Below are 20,568 nucleotides of genomic sequence, written 5' to 3'. Positions count from 1 at the left end.
ATTCTCCAGATGGCAATTCACCTGGAGGCGTCTCAACGGGTCTCTACGCTCATACAGATGCACAGGTGTCTCTCTCCCCCCCCCCCCCCCCCCCACACACACACACACACACACACACACACACACACACACACACACACACACACACACACACACACACGCCACTCACAGGCCCTCTGATCTCGCCCCCCCTCTCCCCCGACAACACCACCCCCCCAACCCCACCAGCAGCACCGCCTCCTCTGGGAGTGAGGACAGCATGGGGGGGGGGGGGGTGACAGATGGAGGGAATGCGTGGGGAGGGAAAAGCAGAAGAGATGGACGGAGGGGCCTGACGCGATGAGGGTTAAAGTGATGCACCCGGGGCCGGGGGGTGGGGGGGGGGGGGGGGGGGGGGGGGGGGGGAGATGGTCCTCATCAGAGAGAGCCCCGGCTGGCTCTCCTTCTCTCGGTTTAATCCTTCGCTCTCAATCTCCCTCTCCGCCGGGCTCTTTGTTTACTGCTCTGACTCCGTTCCCTGCGCGTGTGATCACGTCCCGCCTCGGGCGCAGCGGAATGCTGATTGACGCGTCGGCCATTAGCGGCGGCGTGCAGCGCCGCGCGGTTTGCCGCACACTCGCTCACACGCACGCACGCACGCACACACGCACACACGCACGCGTACGAGCACGGTAGCCCGGAAGTCACCTGCTGGTGGCAACAGGGTGTCGCAGTTCAATGCAATGTTCTATATACATTATACTTCGTTCAATTCAATCACCATAATCACCATATAGTCTCAAAGGGCTTAACAGGCCAAATATCTATGACACCCCCCTTTACCCAAGCCCCCACAAGGGCAAGAGAAAACTCCCTTGAAATGAGCAAGGAAGAAAACTTCATGGTGTACTATAGTGTACTGTATGCAATGCTCTGTACACGTTACGGGTGGCGGCCAATAGGTGGCACTCTTCCCTCTGGCCCCTTCCCTCATCAATCCCGATGCCCCAGTAGCAGTGACGGGGACATTGTGCTGTGGAAGGCGCTGTCCTTCGGAGAAGACGTAAAACCGAGGTCCTGACTCACTGTGGTCATAAAAGATCCCAGGGCACTTATGGCAAAGAGTAGGGGTTTCCCCGGTGTCCTGGCCCTACCACGCTCATTCAATCTGGCCCCCCCTAATAATCCTCCTGTACAATTGGCTGACTCATTACTTCCCTCACTCTCCACCTCAAGCTGTGTGTGGTGAGCGTTCTGGAGCAGGTTGGCTGGGGTGCATCACCCAAGTGGGTGCTACACACTGGTGGTGGTGAGTTAGGTCCCCCCCTTCACTGTAAGCTTCTTTGGGTCATTGAAAAGCGCTATATAAATATAATGAATTATTATTATTATTATTATTATTTACTCTATGCAATGCTCTACACACTTGGTGGTGTTCTATAGATGTTTTGTACTCTTTGCAATGCTCTACACACTTCATGGTGTACTTTTGATGTGGTTTACTCTATGCAATGCTCTACACACTTCATGGTGTACTATAGGTGTGGTGTACTCTATGCAATGCTCTTTACACTTCATGGTGTACTATTGATGGGGTGAACTCTATGCAGGGTTCTTTCGATGTGGTGTGCTCTATGCAATGCTCTGCACACGTCATGGTGTGGTTGGCAGAAAGAGAGAGAGAGCCAGTCACGAGTGTGTGTAGTTGATCATGCTGCATCAGTGTGGAGATTAATGATATCCGTTGCATCACTCGGTGGGATAGTCTGCTGATTATCCACTGATTTCTTTTCAGCATCGAAGGAGTCTGAGAAGTGTATAAGGGGTTTGTCAGGGGGGGGGGGGGGGGGGGGGGTGTGGTGGGACCGGAGGGAGATGAGGTTCGATGTGCTCGCCATGAGTCGGAGCTCTGGGAGAGGAGGAGTCTGTGTGGTTGCAGACGCCTGAACAGTCTGTAGCCTATCCCAGGTCCCTTAGATCATGTAGTATGGGCCTCCTGCACGTTCCAAGCACTAGATTAAAACAGAGGGGTGACCGGGCTTTTGCTGTGGCTGCCCCTCGCCTTTGGAACGAACTGCCGCCTTCAATTAGAGACGCTCCTTCCGTCACCATTATTAAATCTAGGCTCAAAACACACCTCTTCTCCCTGGCCTTTTCTCCCCTTTTGTGATATGTTGTTTATTTTTATGTTTTTCATGTACTCTCTATGTATGTGGTATGTCTTATTTTATATGCCTTTTTGCACCATGTGAGGCACTTTGGCCAGTGAAAACTGTTTTTAAATGTGCCTTATAAATCAATTTTACTTACTTACTTACTGTCCAGGTCCCTTCAGCCTGGCTGTGGCCCCTCCAGTGAGGGGCCACTCCACTGAGAGGGCCCCTACCATGGGGTTGGTGGGTGAGGACCCTGACCTGGAGCTTAACCTGAAGAGGTGGAGGTTGGATTGGGTGAAGCACATGAGCAGAGTGGACTTGAGTGAGAGAGGGCAGCTGTTGATTGGACAGGTGCAAAGGGGCGGGATTTGGTAGTGTAGTTAATCTGATTGTCATCGGCATGGCGATAGTGGTTAAAGGGTGTGCAATTGCCAGATTGAGACCAAAGGGCGTGTTGGTGATAAGCAGGAGCGGGAGTGTGTGTTTGTGTGGTATGAATACAAACTAATGGGGAAATAAGGGAAAATACAAGGTATGCAAATCACACTTTTCAACAAATCCATCGAGAAAAACCTCAGTGCTTTCCTTAATATTGTGTGTGTGTGTGTGTGTGTGTGTGTGTGTGTGTGTGTGTGTGTGTGTGTGTGTGTGTGTGTGTGTGTGTGTGTGTGTGTGTGTGTGTGTGTGTACATGTCTGCGTGTGCGCCCAGAGCAGTGCACGTCGCAATCATCCCCCACAAGCCTTGCAAGAGCTGCATTTATTTGTTTCCACTTCAGGTTATCACTGGGATTGTAAAGATAAAAGAAAAGTTCCCGAGCCCCCCATGCACTTTGTCAGAAATAATGACTTACATCCCACACTTGCCACGCGCTTTAACATCCTCTCGCACCGCCACGCAGGTGACAGTGAATAAAAGCCTATTTTTTTTCCTTTTCTGTTAGAAGTATTTTATTTATTACCTTATTTGCATCACCTTCAGGGTTCTTCAGCACTCTGTTTTCGACGAGTGAAAAGATGTTGAATCCCAGCTACCCTCCCCCACCTCCCCCGTGCGACGTCCAAGACATTGTATTGTAATGACGGCGTGCGAGAGCAGTGTGATTTATGCTAAATAACAAGCTGAGCTTAACCTCGTCAAATTCACGTTTTTAATCACATCGCACGCCGTGTCGCCGAGTCCCCTGACAGCTCAGAAGAATCACGAAGAAAGTTACAAAAGCGATTGCAGACGCAAGACATATCTGCTAAACGAAAAGTCATGAGTGTCAAATTGTTCCTCTCACCGATTAAATGTGTCGTGTTTTTGTGTTTTCACACAAAAACGCGGGACAGACAAAGTGGGCTCCGACCAAACTAAAGCAACATGCAAGTGTGTAGTGTTGTGCGCTCTCACATCAACACCATAAACAAATTTAGGCCAAGTGTACATGTGAACTAGGGATCGACCGATATATCGGTCGGCCGATATTATTATTATTATTTTTTTTTTTTTTCTTGTTCTACCTCAGCTGTTTTTAATATTTGTTAAATATTCTTCATCTACTTGTTCTTACTTGTTCTACTTCACCTGTTTTTACTATTTGTTAAATATTGTTTTTTATATTGCAGTTCAATTAATATTCCTTTAAAAAAAATTAAAAAATAAAAATAAAAAACGGCTCAAGAAAACCGGTATCGGCGTATCGGCTAAGGCTGATGAAAAAATATCGGTATCGTATTGGCCCTAAAAAACCGGTATCGGTCGATCCCTAATGTGAACAAATACTATATTTCTCCTTTTCTGTTCTGAATGATGATTGGTTTTGTTCAGGTCAGAAGGGCTGATTATGGTCCCACGTTCCCGCAACGCAATGACCACCCAGACTGCACAACGCAATGACCTACGCAGACTGCTTCAACGCTGTAGTGAACGTTTATGGTTCTGCGTCGGGTTGTAGTAAGCGGACCAATCCCAGCCCTTGCTGCTGCGTCGCCTCGACGGAAGGTTACGATTTTTTGGGAGGCGCACGTCCGGCCCTTGTGGTGGTAGCAAGGAGGGTCCGCAAGGACGTAAGGGGTCCGTAACCCCCTTGAGTTGCATGAATGTGTAACCATAAAGAGCCCTTTAATATTAATATACTAGGAGCATGAAAGTCTGATGCAGACAGACAGACAGTCCCACACACATATACACTGACTGACATCACACGTGCCCACAGACAGCTCTTTGAAAGTTAAGGAGAGCAGTCTCTTTGGAAAGAGCTTTGCAACATTCAAACAAGGTGCACGGAGCACAATGTGTTCCTTTGAAGTCTCTCCATGATTTCTAAACGCAACAGCCCCCGAAAAATGGAAAAAGTAAAGAAAACTCGGTGTTTGCTCAGTTTGAGCACAATTCAAGCTGTGAATGAGCATACATTAGCCCCAAAAAAATAACTGTCGTGAGGTTTCTGAACAACAAAATAAACAACCAAAAAACTGAACCATTGTGCTCCATTTGGAATAGAGGCAAGTGCTGTCATGTGCTGTCAAAGGTTCCCATTTCAACCGTTTTAACGGTTACAAATGCTACCAGAACACAGGTTACACAAGTGCACAGTATAGTCTTACTTCGCCAGCAATACCCAGTGAATAGGAACATAATAACACTTTAGCAAACTAATGGAGTGAACGGGCAGAGTGTCCTTGGCATTCGCGCTTTAAAGGGAAACGGGGCCAGAACATTGTGTGTGGTTAATGCGATATCACACTGATAATCAGAGCCGAGCTGATAATGAGTGTAACAACACGACCTCGAGTGATATATTGCAATCATACAAAAGTTCTACAAGCACAATTTATTAGTTAACAAATAAGCAAGAACAGATTATCATTAGTTTGTTTATTTAATAATTTTTTAGGCTCTGCCAAGCAAACTTTTTTCTGCAATGTGTTGCCTAGCAACACATAAACATGTGCCTGCACACTAGTTAGCTACTTTTGTGTAGGGCTGCACGTTACTGCGGGCCAGCTACTTTGCATCATGTTCATTCATTTGTATGTTTCCGTTAATTGTGCAACCAATGAATTAGGAGTCTGTTCAGTCGCTTTGGTGATCATATGTGATGCTGATGAGTTAGCAGCTTGATCGTTGACAATCATCAAAGTAATTAACGGATATTAATAAAACACCTGAAAGAATCTGAGTGATGTAAAGTAAAATGTCCTTCTGCTGTTAGACTCCTTATCAACTCTCATATAATGCCTCACATTACTGAGTAAGAACTAACGGATGTCTAATTGTCTTTTTCCTCTTTAACTCCTTTTTCTTAACCTCTCTCTCTCTCTCTCTCTCTCTCTCTCTCTCTCTCTCTCTCTCTCTCTCTCTCTCTCTCTCTCTCTCTCTCTCTCTCTCTCTCTCTCTCTCTCTCTCTCTCTCTCTCTCTCTCTCTCTCTCTCTCCAGCCCTCATCAGAGCGTGTGCGGACGGCGCTGCTAACCACCTTTACAGCGTCACTGCAGGGGACCGCAAAAGGTGAGACTTGTGTGTGTGTGTGTGTCTTTGTGCGAGCATCTCTGCCTTGTGTAAGTTTGTCTTTGTGTTGTAAGGAAATGTTGGGGGTTATTTTGGATTGTCTGTGGATGAGTTCTTGCCTTGTTTGCTCACGTGCTGATTGGGGACTTGAGGCACCCAGAGGCTTGCGCTTTTTAAGTTCATGTCACCGGAGTGAGATAAAAAAATACCTAGAGAGAGAGAGAGAGAGAGAGAGAGAGAGAGAGAGAGAGAGAGAGAGAGAGAGAGAGAGGGAGAGAGGGAGAGAGGGAGAGAGGGAGAGAGGGAGGGAGAGAGAGAGAGATGGGCCTAGCCAGGTCCCTCCAGTGTCAGAGCTTTCACATTAACACCCTGTGCATGAGACTGTGTGTGGTCATGTGTGAATGTTCAAGTGTTAAACCAGAGTCTGTGTGTGAGTTTGCGTGCGTGTGCATTTCTGAGGACAGGCTTTCTTAACTGTTGTATATTTTCTGTTGGTGTGTTTGAATGTGTGTTATTGCCCCATTTGTGGATGTTATCGACTCTGTTCACGTGCATGTTTACTACATGGACCCATGAAACTAGCGGCTTATCTATAGAGCCGTGCTGTGATGAGTATAGCCTGTCAAATGTGCTTCAACGCAAGTTGTTTGATGAAACCACTGGCCGCAAGAAGTTCTTTCTCCCAGCCTCCTGATTACCTCATGTCCATCGATCGGCCGCGATCGCAGGGACACCTCTTGGATGTAAACACAATAATCAATACACTAAAGACTGAGATGCTGGGTTGCAGAGGGCAACAGCCAGCAGAAATTGAATGAGTTCTTCTCTAAAAATAGGAGATAGTGATATGCTTTTTTTTCAGTTTTTTTCGAGTGTACCTTTAAGTGTTTAAGTCTTTAAGTCTTACAGCGGTAAATGCCATGAAAGAAAAAGCTATTGATATTCCATCGTGCTTTATTTTCCTAAACTGAAGTCTTTACAAGCTAAAAATGCAAACAAATCCACAGGGCTGGGAATACTTAAATATATATATAAAAAAATATATCCTGATGCTTATCCCCACGGGAGGTCTGGCATTTTAAAGCGTCAGCCTAAACCTCTGTAGCTTCAGGAGAACATCGCATGGAACAAACACTTCTCCCATCACCACGGGGTACCTTCTCTCTCTCTGCCAATTTTACTTGCCTTCGTTTGAGTTTTCTCTTTCATGGTAAACCGGCGGTATATCGCTCCGAAAATGTGTTGTGGTTACTCAGAACTGGTAGTCGTGCCGGTGGAGTCAACAAATCCTCCCATTCACTGATGGAGGGTTTACACACGCACACACACGCACATACACACACACACACACACACACACACACACACACAAACACACGTAACTTTTTTTGAGATACTTCAGAGGTGCCGAAGGATCGAAATGCCTGTGTTTGGAAAATGGACACATTTATATTTTCGGTGGTGGCACATTTTCTGTGGCCCATGAGGGAAGCATTGGGTCTGTTCAAACCTGGCATTAACATGGAGTCCCGGGTGCTGAGCTCCAAGCTCTAAGCTCTGAGAACGTCAGTTCACACCCGGCGTTGCGGATGCGTCTCGAGTGACCACTTGTGATGGGATCTTACTTTGCCTGCCCTCTATGCAAATAAACACTGAAGAATTTTGAGTTTGCAAAGAACCCAGTGCGCTTTTTCAACCCACGAGAGGTGGAAATGCACTTCAGCTCGTGTGGCTGCAGGAAATGAAAAGCAGAAGCAGGAGAAATCAAAACAACACAGACACAGACGAACCGGATCGACCGAGGTGTTTGACGCACTCGGAGAGGGAGAGAGAGAGAGGGAGAGAGAGAGAGATATAGAGAGGGAGAGAGAGAGAGAGGGATAGAGAGAGAGAGGGATAGAGAGAGGGAGAGAGAGATACAGTGAGAGTGAGATACAGTGAGAGTGAGTGAGTGAGAGAGAGAGATACAGACGGAGAGGGAGAGAGAGATAAAGACAGGGAGAGAGAAACTAAAACAGACAGAGAGAGAGAGAGAGAGAGAGAGAGAGAGAGAGAGAGAGAGAGAGAGAGAGAGAGAGAGAGAGAGAGAGAGAGAGAGAGAGAGAGAGAGAGAGAGAGAGAGAGGGAGAGGGAGAGGGAGAGGAAGAGACAGACAAGAAGATAGAGACAGAAATAGAGAGAGAGAGAGGAAGAGAGATTAATGTAAAGAACCTATCCAGGTAGGGCGTACTATATAGGTGAAGCGCAGGACCGAGGGACTGTGTGTTTATTGTCCGGTGCCTGCACAGGCACACAGGTCTTGGAAGCATGTCTGGATGCCCCCATCACAGCTCGCCATGGAACGGGCAACACGACTGTTGTTTCGTTTGTGGCCCATGCTGCCGTGTCCTTCATTTTCGCCGTGCACATCTTCCTTCCCTGCCCTCTTGGCATTTCTTTGTATCTATATATTTAATTTTTTTTCTCATCTACCCTAGCCTCCATTTCACCCCGACTGTGTTGAATAAGGTATTTTTCCCTCATGGTGTTTGCATGGAGGTAGAGTCTCTCCCTCTCTCCCCCCCTCTCTCTCTCTCTCTCTCTCTCTCTCTCTCTCTCTCTCTCTCTCTCTCTCTCTCTCTCTCTCTCTCTCTCTCTCTCTCTCTCTCTCACAACCTTTGAGGCAGGAAAATACACTATTTGATCCCCTTCTTTATCCGTCGTTTCTCACCCACACTCTACACCCCACTCCGTCCCATTTTCACCATGTCCCTGATATTTTCCCCTTTACAAAAAAGACACTCTCTGAATCTCTCTGTCACCCCCTGACTCTCTATGACTCACACTCTCTCTCTCTCTGCCTGTCTCTCTGTCTCTCTCTAAATCTATATCTATCCTGTCTCTCACTCTATCTCTATCCTGTTTTCCTGTCGAACTAGCCAGCCTTCTTGTAAACCGCAGAGGAAGTGTGTCTGTGTGTGTGTGTGTGTGTGTGTGTGTGTGTGTGTGTGTGTGTGTCTACATGTGTGAACACATGCATCTGTGGGATGGTGTTTATGCCTGTGCATGCGTCTGTGTGCACACAAGTGTGTGTGTGTGTGTGTGTGTGATTGTGTAGCCATTCGGGAAGAGTTTAGAAAAATAGTTACACGTTATTAGGCTTTCGGCACATGGATACCATTACAGTGATTACAGTGGGTACCAGCTACACAAGCACAGTTGCAAACGCACACGTTCACTGTCACTCGACCAAATAAAGGAGCAGACACCTCGCACACAGGCATGCAGGACGCATTCACGTCAGCGGTTCAAGATTCACACCAGCTTGCACGTCTCGGAGCCATCCTAATTAAAATGTTGTGGTGCTTTGCCTGAGACACCCCGGCATCTCCTCCATCGCGCCCTGAGGTGCTGCTCTGCAGACGCTTAGCACCGTCGGAGAATCACGACACGGGCGACACCGTGGCAATGATGTCACCGGCACCGCGAGCTCTCGATATCTATACAGACGCACCCCGTGCCCCCACTGTGATGCGCACACAATTAGCAAGCTTTTAGACACATTCAGTCATATGTTTAATTTCTACCCTCATCCAAGTCCTGTTTCCAAGGATTTCGTTAGCCTTGTGTCTCCTTGTGTATTTGTGTGCGTGTGTGTTTGTCCGTATGTGTGTGTATGTCGTGTGTCATGGATCATGGTGTTCATGTTGTTGTACCCACAAGAGCTAGACTCTGCTACCTTGTGTCAATGGCGTTGGCATATGGTGTAATATAAAGTGACCCACAGCGCATATCAATCACCAGCTTCAATCACACACACACACTCACACACACACATACTGCGACACACACAGATACAGAGACACACACGTCGTGGCGCCGGATTGGCCTGATGAGAGCAGAGTGGGTAATCAGGGAGATTGTCTTTTGTGTCAAACAGAAGTGTTTTCCCGAGACGAGGGAACCAAACAGAGTGGGGCTGTCTCACCCTGATTCGGCATAAACAGACGAAGAAGAACAATGTCTCCCTGATGAGGCTCTCACGTGGAGGGCTCCAGTCTTTCTTTAATGTTACATTTTTATATTTTTAAGGTTTTAAGGGTCCTCGAGGTAACTGGCTGGTGGGTGGGATAAGATAGGGATAGATAGTGACTGAAGGGGGGGGGCATCGCTTGGTCTTAATGAAGAAGAGAGAGAGAGATAGAGAGAGCGAGAGCGAGTGCGAGAGCGAGAGAGAGAGAGAGAGAGAGAGAGAGAGAGAGAGAGAGAGAGAGAGAGAGAGAGAGAGAGACTCTACCTCCATGCAAACACCATAAAGGAAAAATACCTTATTGAACAGTCGGTGTGAAATGGAGGCTAGGGTAGATGAGAAAAAAAAAAAATATATATCCAAAGGATGTGTTAAAGGAGGGATTGACTGCGTGTTTTGAGCACGACAGACTTGGAAGCCATGAAGGGATGGAGAGAGACCTCAGAGCAGGTGGACACAGAAGGACAGACGAGAGAGAGAGAGAGAGAGCCAGGGAGAAAGTGGGCGACCGACAGTGCCACAGACCCAAACACACACATGCACAAACACACACGCAAAGACATGCAAAGGTCACGGCCGTCCCTGCCCCACGCCACACAGACAAACTGGAGGCAAAATGCTCTATTTCCCATCCAAATTAAAGTGTCAGTTAATATTAATGTAGAAGAGAGGGCTGTCAGAAGTGCTAAACACTCATGCACACACACACACTCTTTGACACAGATAAACACACACACATGCACACACACAAACACACACAATTTGGAATGTCGTCTGGTCAATTACCGTCTGAGGTTTGAGCCATGCTAAAATTTGTGTGTGTGTGTGTGTGTGTGTGTGTGTGTGTGTGTGTGTGTGTGTGTGTGTGTGTGTGTGTGTGTGTGTGTGTGTGTGTGTGTGTGTGTGTGTGTGTGTGTGTGTGTGTGTGTGTGTGTCCCAAGCTGTGATCAGGCCTTGTGTCGTTTCTAGGCCCATCTGTTATACTCTCATTCAACGTGGGGACGTAATCCATCTGAAGTACTGGTGTGTAGATGTGTGTTTGTGTGTGTGTGTGCGTATGTGTCTGTGTACAAACTGCCAGCTACCCATGCATATCATCTTAATGCACAAAGGTTATTTCTATGCATGCTTATGATGGCACATGGCTGCATGAGAGCAAATCAAGTGTGTGTGTGGTGCCCCGTTTCGACGTATGCGCACGTGTGTGTGTGTGTGTGTGTGTGTGTGTGTGTGTGTGTGTTGGTGTGTCTGTGTGTGTGTGTGTGTGTGTGTGTGTGTGTGTGTGTGTGTGTGTGTGTGTGTGTGTGTGTGTGTGTTGGTGTGTCTGTCTGTCTGTCTGTCTGTCTGTGTGTGTGTGTGTGTGTAGCCTTGCTGCAGATTGCTCTAACTTGCAGATGTGTTTGTTTGCACGCTGGTATCAAATGGTCCATATAGAGGCTGAGGAGGGAGGAAGGATACAGTCCTCCTATCTCCGTCTTCAACCGCCCGGATAATCGCACACACAAACACACACACACACACACACACACATACCCGCACACACTCAAAGTGAGGCATACACACACTCGCTCAGAGACACACACAAACGTATACCCAAAGACACCCACATACACACACAGTCCCGACACGATGGCTACCCAAGTGTGAAATCGTAATGTCAAACCTGTTAATACCCCCAGATAGCGGTGGTGACTGCGTCCCCCTATTCTCCGTGTCGCTACGCACAAACACATCGCACACAGGTCTACACACAGCACACAACAACCGCCATGCACAGTGGAGCCGGGAAACAGAGAGCTATCTGTCTCACTGCGACAACAAGTTTACTTTGAGGCGGGTGTGGCAGGCTATGTGTGTGTGTTTGTATGTTTGTGTGTTTGTTGGACTGTGTTTGTGTGTGTGTGTGTGTTGGTGTGCACGTGTGTGTTTGTCCCTGTGTGTGTGTGTGCGTGTGTGTGTGTGTGTGTGTGTGTGTGTGTGTGTGTGTGTGTGTGTGTGTGTGTGTGTGTGTGTGTGTGGGTCTGTGTCTCTCTGGGTGCATGTGTCTTTGTGTGTGTGTGTGTGTGTGTGTGTGTGTGTGTGTGTGTGTGTGTGTGTGTGTGTGTGTGTGTGTGTGTGTGTGTGTGTGTGTGTGCGTCTCTGTGTATGTGTGTGTGTCTGTGTCTGTGCATGCGTGTGTGTTGTCTGGCTGTGTTTCTCCAAACTATCTGCAGTGGACCTTGTTAATCCTGACACCTTCCGACCAGAGGAGCCATTCAGAAAACGGGCCGTTCCGCTCCAACAGAAGGACGCGTGTCGGGGAAACGTATTAAACGTTAGCACCATGTTGACACATATACACCCCCCCCCCCCCCCCCCCGACACGCCCGCACGCCGCGTTCATTTGCAGATGCAATAACGCAACCTAATTGGTTGTATTAATGGAAATATTCGATCAATTTCACGAACGGCCTTACAAATGTGATTTCTCCATTAGCTCAGTTTGTGATGATTGGGCCTTATATTGTGGTGGAATGGCATATTCGGCAGGATTGAAGAATTCAGTTATTGACGAGTTCAGCCTGTCAACCTGCTTGTGTGAATGACGTGACGTGTGTATGCTGTAATACGTCGCAATGTTGCACATTTTCGTTGTGCCAGTTTTCCCTGGGGTAAGTTAAAGTGTATATACTGTGTGTTTGTGTGTGTTTTTTTTGTGTTTGTGTGCGCGTGTGTATCCCGAAGCCCCTGAGAATCACCCTGTCACTCGCCCTGTCTCATTGCGACTCAACCTCTCCTTCGTGTAGCAGCAAGATTAAAGAGCTGACACTCTCTCTCTCTCTCTCTCTCTCTCTCTCTCTCTCTCTCTCTCTCTCTCTCTCTCTCTCTCTCTCTCTCTCTCTCTCTCTCTCTCTCTCTCTCTCTCTCTCTCTCTCTCTCTCTCTCTCTCTCGCTCCCTCTCTCTCTCTCTCTCCAGTTTTCTTCCAGACTATATCAGTGGGGATTTTGATTCCATTACTTCAGAGGTCAAGGAATTTTATGCAGAGAAGGTAAGTTTAAAACACACACAAACCCACCCACTCACACTCTACTTGCTTCCAGGGTCCTGAAAGATGATGGTTTAAAAACCTGTTTCTTTCAGTCCACTTTCAGTCTTTCAGCGTATCGGCTCTCACAGGAGAGCAGACGTGAGAAAGTGTTAAAATGTCTCACAGTACCGTGAACACAAGGCATTGGAGCACCAACAAAGAAGAAACACTCGCAATGCCCCTCCTCTGTGGTTTCAAACCGTAGTCACTACTTGAGCACAAAGTGAGCTAACAGGCCTGCGCTCCGGCACATGTATAATGCTGGGATTACTGTGAAGGACACAGCGGCGGAGAAACAGGTGTTGGTCCTTCTGAAGCGGAGATGGCCCGTCGTTTTAAGTGTTTGGATGCAAGACGGACGGAAAAACAAGCTCTGCCACACGATGTGGGGGGAAGTGAATTCAATCTCTCTCCTCTTTTTATCTCGTTCTTCCTGTGTGTCATTCATCATCAAGGATTAAAAGAAGGATGACGAAACAAGAGTGTTTCAGGCCTACTTTGTGTCGAAGAGCGGGCTGTTTTGTTGGCATGGTGCGGTTTGCTACTTTATCATTCATTGCAGCCAAAGCCAAAGCACAAAGACAAAGTGAGGAGTCCGGAGTTTCGAGAAAATACTTTCAAGAAAACTCTCATGCAGAGACACAGGAACACACACCACACAGTACTAAAATGCTGTGGGTTTGATGTTTTCTTGACATGGTATTTGATTGACCCCTCTCGAGGAAGAGATCAATAGGCCTCTTACGCACCCTCACCACCACCCTTAAAAAGTCTAAAAAGCCCAGCATGGGCTCCAGGTTGGCGTTGCTAGGTTACAGCGCGGAGATCTTTACTCCTGTTGAGTGTGCTGCCAGCGGAGCTGTCTGCAGAGGTCTGAGAGGGGAAGTGTGGGGTCACGTCAATGTCTGTGCTCTGCTACTAGATGCTGCCCAAGACCCCCGCATCACCCACTGAATAACATGGGGGGGGGGGGAGGGGGAGAGGGGATCTAAAGGCATGAGAAATACTGACTGTGTCTGCACCGTTCAAGAGCATTTTCTTCATTGTTCCCCGAGTTAACAAGATGTTGCCAGATATGAACGGTTTGCTTAGTGGATGTTTTGTAATGATATCTAAGAGAATAACCTCATGATATTCATTTCAAACATCGTATTTAAATACCGGCTTAGAAGCGTCGAACCGACTACAATTTCCAAAGTGCAATTGCAAATCCCTATTTGCAATAATCGGTGAAAAAGAAAAAAGACGTGTGTTTTAGAGTCGTTAAATGATATTTGACATAGGCCTACTGAGTATATGTGAGGCTGCATCGTACGCACACACAGAACACACAGCGGTGCTATCGTCAGTGATCTCCTGCGCCTATCTGTCCGAGCTGGGTTCGGGTGGTGGTCCTGCACAGCGTGGGCCTCGCCGTCCCCTTCGGGGGGCCGTCACACACGCCTCTGCGGGCATATCACCCTCCGTCTTTCCCCTCTCTCGCGGATGGATGCTCTGGTCTTTTTATCCAGCATCGGTTGGGCGCTCGCGTCTTATTTCCTGCGAGTCTTTTTTTCTGGCCGGTGGATCCCACCAAAGCATGATGACATCGGGGACCCCAGCCAACGGTTTATCCCGGGGGGGTTTTTTCCTCCTTTTGGGGGCGAGGGCCGTGATCTACATAAGAAGGAAAAGAAAGAGGAAGGCCTGAGGTAAACAGGAGGACGCATCGAAGCGTCGTGCGCCTGCTGGCTGTGTTTAAAACCAAGTCAAACAGGACGGACTCACCCGCTGTAGGGCTGAGGGTGTGAGGCAGAGCGTGGCTGAATAAGCACCTAGACTCCGCGAAGGTGACACACACACACACACACACACACACACACACACACACACACACACAGACAGACGCACACGTGCCTGAGCAGAGCTCCCGTGTGATCTTGGAGCCGTGTCACTCTGGTGCATCTGTGATCTGCCCAGGGAACCAGTGTTTACTGTTTGAAATGCAGATAGGACTCTTGGCCAGGGCACACACACACACACACAGATACACACACACGCACACAGATCGTGCACGTGTATGCCCTCACGCACACACAGCAGTAAGACTGCAGCTCTTGTTTGTATCCCTTGTGATTCTACACTCTCTTTCTCTTTTGCTCTCTCCCTGTATTTATTCGCTTTCTCTTATATATTTTTTGATTCTCTTTGATATTTTCCATTTATAAAAGACATAGATTGTTTATTTTAATTCTGTAGTACAAGAGACAGAGGGTAGGTTGATGGCATTCCTTGACTGAAACGCTGAATAATTCTGTTTCGGTGAATAACTGAACGGAAGCAGAGTGCAAAACGGCAAGCTTGGGATTGGTATTGTGTGTGTGTGTGTGTGTGTGTGTGTGTGTGTGTGTGTGTGTGTGTGTGTGTGTGTGTGTGTGTGTGTGTGTGTGTGGATTTGATTGTGTGTGTGCGTGTGATTGGATCAAACAAACACTTCCATATGGATTTGTGCTTGTTAAGCAACACTTAAAAAGCACTTTGATCTCTCTTCTTTACTAAATTGTGTGTGTGTGTGTGTGTGTGTGTGTGTGTGTGTGTGTGTGTGTGTGTGTGTGTGTGTGTGTGTGTGTGTGTGTGTGTGTGTGTGTGTGTGTGTGTGTGTGTGTGTGTCTAGGGATGCAAGCTGATAGAAACGGCTGATCAGGACCTGACGGACTACACCAAATGTTTATCCATCATGGTGGAGGAGATCAAACGACGCCAACTAAAGGTGAACACACACATTACACAGACAAACACACACACACACACACACACACACACACACACACACACACACACACACACACACACACACACACACACACACACACACCCCCACACACACACACACACACACACACACACACACACACACACACACATCCCCACACACACACACACACACACACACACACACACACACACACACACACACACACACACACACACACACACACTCCTACTTTTAATTACGTTTTAATGTCCATTCGCTGCTATTGGCATTAGCTGCTGATTAATAACTTTTGGGGGGGAAATATCAACATTATCCAGAGCAATGACACAAGATAAATAAACAGATGGATGAAAAGGAGAACGGTATGACTGGTTAATCTGCATGCAGACGCAAGTATTGAACGCAATGTCAGGATTCAGCCAATAGGCTTCCTTCCAGCGACAAAACGCTGTAGTTAGCTAACAATCGGCTCGGTTGATTTCATCTTTTGAGCCGTTTCAGAAGGGCTGACATTAGTGCCAACAGGAATACACATTTAAACACACATTTTAATGCATTCATTTCGATTGATGCCTGTTGGACCCTAAATCTGATGCATGTTGAATGTTAAAATTGCAGGAATGAAATACTTCATGCATTGGTTTCCCTAATTGGCCGCAAAAAGGAAAAATACGAATCCCATTGGAATATATAAATACAAATAAAAACGTCCAATCTCGAAATTCCAATTAGAGCTCCTCATTCCCTCCCTCTATTGGCTAGCCCGTCAGGTTGAACGATGATAGCCTGCCCCCCAGCACAGAGCCGTTCCCAGACATATCTCCCCCCTCCCTGGGCCCTCTTTCCCAAGCTCCTCTCTAGGCATCTCTAGACCTAATCACTAGCCACCCAGGAGGTCAGACCTCCGACCTCCTACGTACAGGGACTAGCTCTAGGGTGGTCTCCTCCCAGTTGGACCCAACCCCCCACCCCACACACACACACACACACACACACACACACACACACACACACACACACACACACACACACACACACACACACACACACACACACACACACACACACAGGGAGGACTGCCTGGGGTTGAAGTTGGGGGGTCTACTGAGTCTGTAGAGCCCCCCTCCTCTGGGCCACTCGGACCCACACTCTCGAAGCTCTCTTTACCTGAGTGCTGACCTTCTCACTACCTTCACCCAAGGTTGACCTCCCACTCCGTTTCCCTCGTGGACGAGGTCCCAGGAGGATAGCTGAACCCATCCATTTTCCCAAGGGACCGTTTCCAGTGCATATATTCAAAATTTCCGGAGCCGCTGGGTCTTTGCAGGGGACCCCCCCCCATCTTGTAACGTGCAGACCTGGATCCAACACGGTGGTCCCCCAGACGCTGGGGTTGAGACTCACACTGGCTGACTCTACATACCAATGACATCCGTCTGTCTGCCTGTGTGCCTCCATTAATGGAGTATTAAGACTTATCGTGTTGGGCTTCCAATCACCACTGAGTTCTCCAATCACTTCAGACATCAAGGCTGAAGAACATCAATTAGACGAGACAGAAACAGAAGCCTGCACATGCATGCACACACGGACAAACACACACGCATGTGCACACACACACACACAAGTACATGTGCGCACAAGCACACACACACACACGCACACACAGACACTGTCTGAATGTGTGCACCAGAACCACATGCATATAAACATATAAAGACAAAAACATACTATTCACACACACGCACACAGAAGCAATCACAAATTGTAAGTGTGTATGCCTCAGACACACAACCATACATCAGACAAAATAAAAAAATACTACACACACACCCACACACAAACACACTACGTGATCTCCCCACTGTGTAAATCCATGGGGAAAAAAATAAATAAAAATTCAGTCTGTATTAAACCGTCAGGCTCATCAGAAAGTACGTCTGTCTGCCCTTCCAACCTTCTTTCTTGAGCTTTCATTCTTTTCCTCTTATCCCCCCCGCCTCCCGCCCAATCAGGGCTCTTATTTACCCTGCCTTTGAACCTGCCTCTTCTCTGCGGTGGAGGGATAGGAGCTGTACGGTCCACATCATCCCTCCCTCTCTCTTGGCTGCCATGACTTGCTGATGAAGGCTTTTTTTATCGAGTTTGTTTATTTGAGCTTCTGGCACTTTGCTCCTCTTCCTGCTCTGTAATTACTGTCTGTACGACTTCTGTTTGAACCCCCTGCGTCAGTGCTTTGAGGATCTGAGTAAAGATTGACCGATATGTACAAAAAAAAGTATATGCAGCATGTACATTTATTTGTCGTGTTCTGTGTACATCCGTGGTTTATCAGGTACCCCGTGGCTGATATCCGCCTGTTTAAGCTCAGGCGGACAAATTTGAGAATCGCGACACTTTGCATCCATTGATGGATTATAGGAAATGTATCATAGCCTTCAAGTGTTTTCGATAATACAGCTTAGCATTATTCAATCTAGCTTGAGTTCATCAGTTTTTCTGTTTGTGGAAATCCTGAAAAGTTGGAACAGAGGATTAGTGTGTTTGTGTGTGCGTGTGTGCGTGCGTGTGTGCGTGCGTGCGTGCGTGTGTGTGTGTGTGTGCGTGCGCACTCAGCTTTAATAGCTTGGAGCGCTGACTGACTGTTTAACTGCCTTCCTCTATTTGAATAAAAGCTGTGCATTTGAAATTTGTGTGTCCAACTGTCCATGTATGTATTTATGTATGGAAAAAATATATATATAGATATCTATATCTATATGTATATAAACAGTAAATGAGTGTGTTTGTGTGTGTGTGTTTGTGTGTGTGTGTGTGTGTGTTTGTGTGTGTCTGTGCGTGCATGTCTTCAGGGCATGGCCCCCCTCCCATCCCCAGCCAATCTGGGAGAGACGCTCGGCGAGATCCGTTCAGAGCGAGCTGGTTGTGCTCACCGCGTGAGGCGTCGGGAGATTCGCCTCGCTCTGCCGGTTCGCCGTGTTTGTAAACATTATGGAACGAGGAGGAATATAAAACATTACGTCTTGCGTTTACCGTTAACACCGTTTGCCAGGTTACCGCACTGCGAGGTGCAGCTGGGGATGAATTGAGGCACCAGTTGTGGGGGAACGCAGAGGGTCATTAGTTATACGGGGGGGACTTCAAACATAAAGGTGCAATTGTATTCCCTCTGCTATGCCTTTCTATCTCGTCTCTTTTTTTTTTGTTGTTTTTCCACCGTACTCAGCTTGTGAGAGAGAGAGAGAGAGAGAGAGAGAGAGAGAGAGAGAGAGAGAGAGAGAGAGAGAGAGAGAGAGAGAGAGAGAGAGAGAGAGAGAGAGAGAGAGAGAGAGAGAGAGAGAGGGACATTCACTCGCAGGAGAGAATGTGTTCATGTCTATGTCACACAGAATAGTTTAGTTGGTACTTGACTGCTCTTTATTAAGACAAAAAAATATCGACCCCTGGTCTTTGTTTCAACTCAATTTCATCATAGCTTAAATTCCTCTTTTCTTATTCATTTGTGCAGACCGTTCATGCCGTCAAAGACGCCCCAGAGAGCAGTAGCTACTCGGTCTGTGGTTTCACAGGAAATGTGGAATATATGATGGGCTTCTCTGTTCAATCCTTTCTCTGGGCCACAAAGAAAATAGGACCTTTTCTGATCAGCATGAGCTGGTTTTCATTTTGCATCTTTCGGTTTTGTTTGACACACATGATCTTTGATATCCTGTGTTGCCTGGATCTCATGGTTCCCATTATAAAAGGAGAATGTTTGATATTTGCCACCCTGTCGTTGAATCTGTCTGGTCATTATGGCCACGCACGCATCAGTCAACAGAACACACAGAATAAGGGATGACCTGATAAACTTCTTTCCCCGTCTCCCTCACTCCCAACTTTATTGTGTGCTGGTTGGTACTGTACTGTTAGTGATGTGCTTGGGTCAATGCCACTCTGTCTCATCCTTGTTGTCGATTTCCAATGCGCCTCTTTCCAGCTATTCCCCTGTAGACCAAGTGAATCCAGTAAGAGGAGTTTGGCTTTCTTATTGACAATGCTGCTTTCTCTATCTCTGGCAGGTTGTTTTAAGTTGTATACACACAAACATATATATATGTATGCATACATATATATACACATACAGACACATATATATACATACATACATACACATATATAAATATATATACATGTATATACATACATACATACATACATACACATATATATACACATATATACACATATATATTTATATTTATGTATGTGTGTATATATATGTATATATACATGTATACACACACACACACACACACACACACACACACACACACACACACATATATATATATATATATATATATATATATATATATATATATATATATATATATACACACATATATATATACACATACACATATATATACACATATATATACATATATATGCACACATATATATATATATATATATATATATACACACATATATATATATACACACACACACACACACACACACACACACACACACACACACACACACACATATATACATACATATATACATACATATATACATACATACACACATGCACACACACATACATACATACATACATATAGGTGTTGTAGTTTTCAAAGATATACTTTTTTTGTGAATGGGTAGCATAAACCTTTAAAAAGCAGGCAAATATTATGCCTAGTAAGCATTTTAATATGTTATTGGCGATTTCTCTTGAATTGGTGAGTAAAATTAAAAGCCCAGATCTTCTCTAAAAGAAAGATTGCACCGGAGGGGAGTACAAGAGAGTTGTTTACAGCCAGAACATGTGCAGCTCCTGAATAGGGTTTCCCAAATAGGTCCGATCCAAGCCTGAGTCTCTGAATACCATTCCTCATGCACTCTTTGATTTTACATTCTCTTTTTGGTGAATAATACAGGTTGCACCCATGTCTGTGCCTTCGGTCTGTCACTTTGATCCAGGTCATTTTAAGTCTTAATCGGGCCTTCTCCATTTAAAAAAAAAAAGGTCTGGTCTGGTTTGGCAGCTCAGGGATGAAACCAAGAGGTCCAAAATCCCTGAATCATCCGCTATTCAGCTAGTATTTACTAAAGCACACA

General features: G+C 46.5%; 1 protein-coding gene across 4 annotated transcripts in view; it reads left to right on the top strand.

Annotated features, from left to right (window-relative positions):
• The window catches only part of tpk1 (thiamin pyrophosphokinase 1), a 58,954-nt gene that overhangs the window by 9,569 nt on the left and 28,817 nt on the right, over positions 1-20,568 (top strand). For all 4 annotated transcript variants that reach the window (XM_030348689.1, XM_030348688.1, XM_030348692.1 and 1 more), the window contains 3 exons: positions 5,559-5,628; positions 12,593-12,665; positions 15,358-15,453. In XM_030348689.1, the coding sequence (XP_030204549.1) occupies positions 5,559-5,628; positions 12,593-12,665; positions 15,358-15,453 (239 nt within the window). The remainder of the gene's footprint in view (positions 1-5,558; positions 5,629-12,592; positions 12,666-15,357; positions 15,454-20,568) is intronic.

Source organism: Gadus morhua, chromosome 23 (genome assembly GCF_902167405.1).
Source record: "Gadus morhua chromosome 23, gadMor3.0, whole genome shotgun sequence".
Taxonomy (NCBI): Eukaryota; Metazoa; Chordata; class Actinopteri; order Gadiformes; family Gadidae; genus Gadus; species Gadus morhua.
Note: the sequence above shows the minus strand (reverse complement) of the source record. Positions and strands in the feature narration are given on the sequence as shown.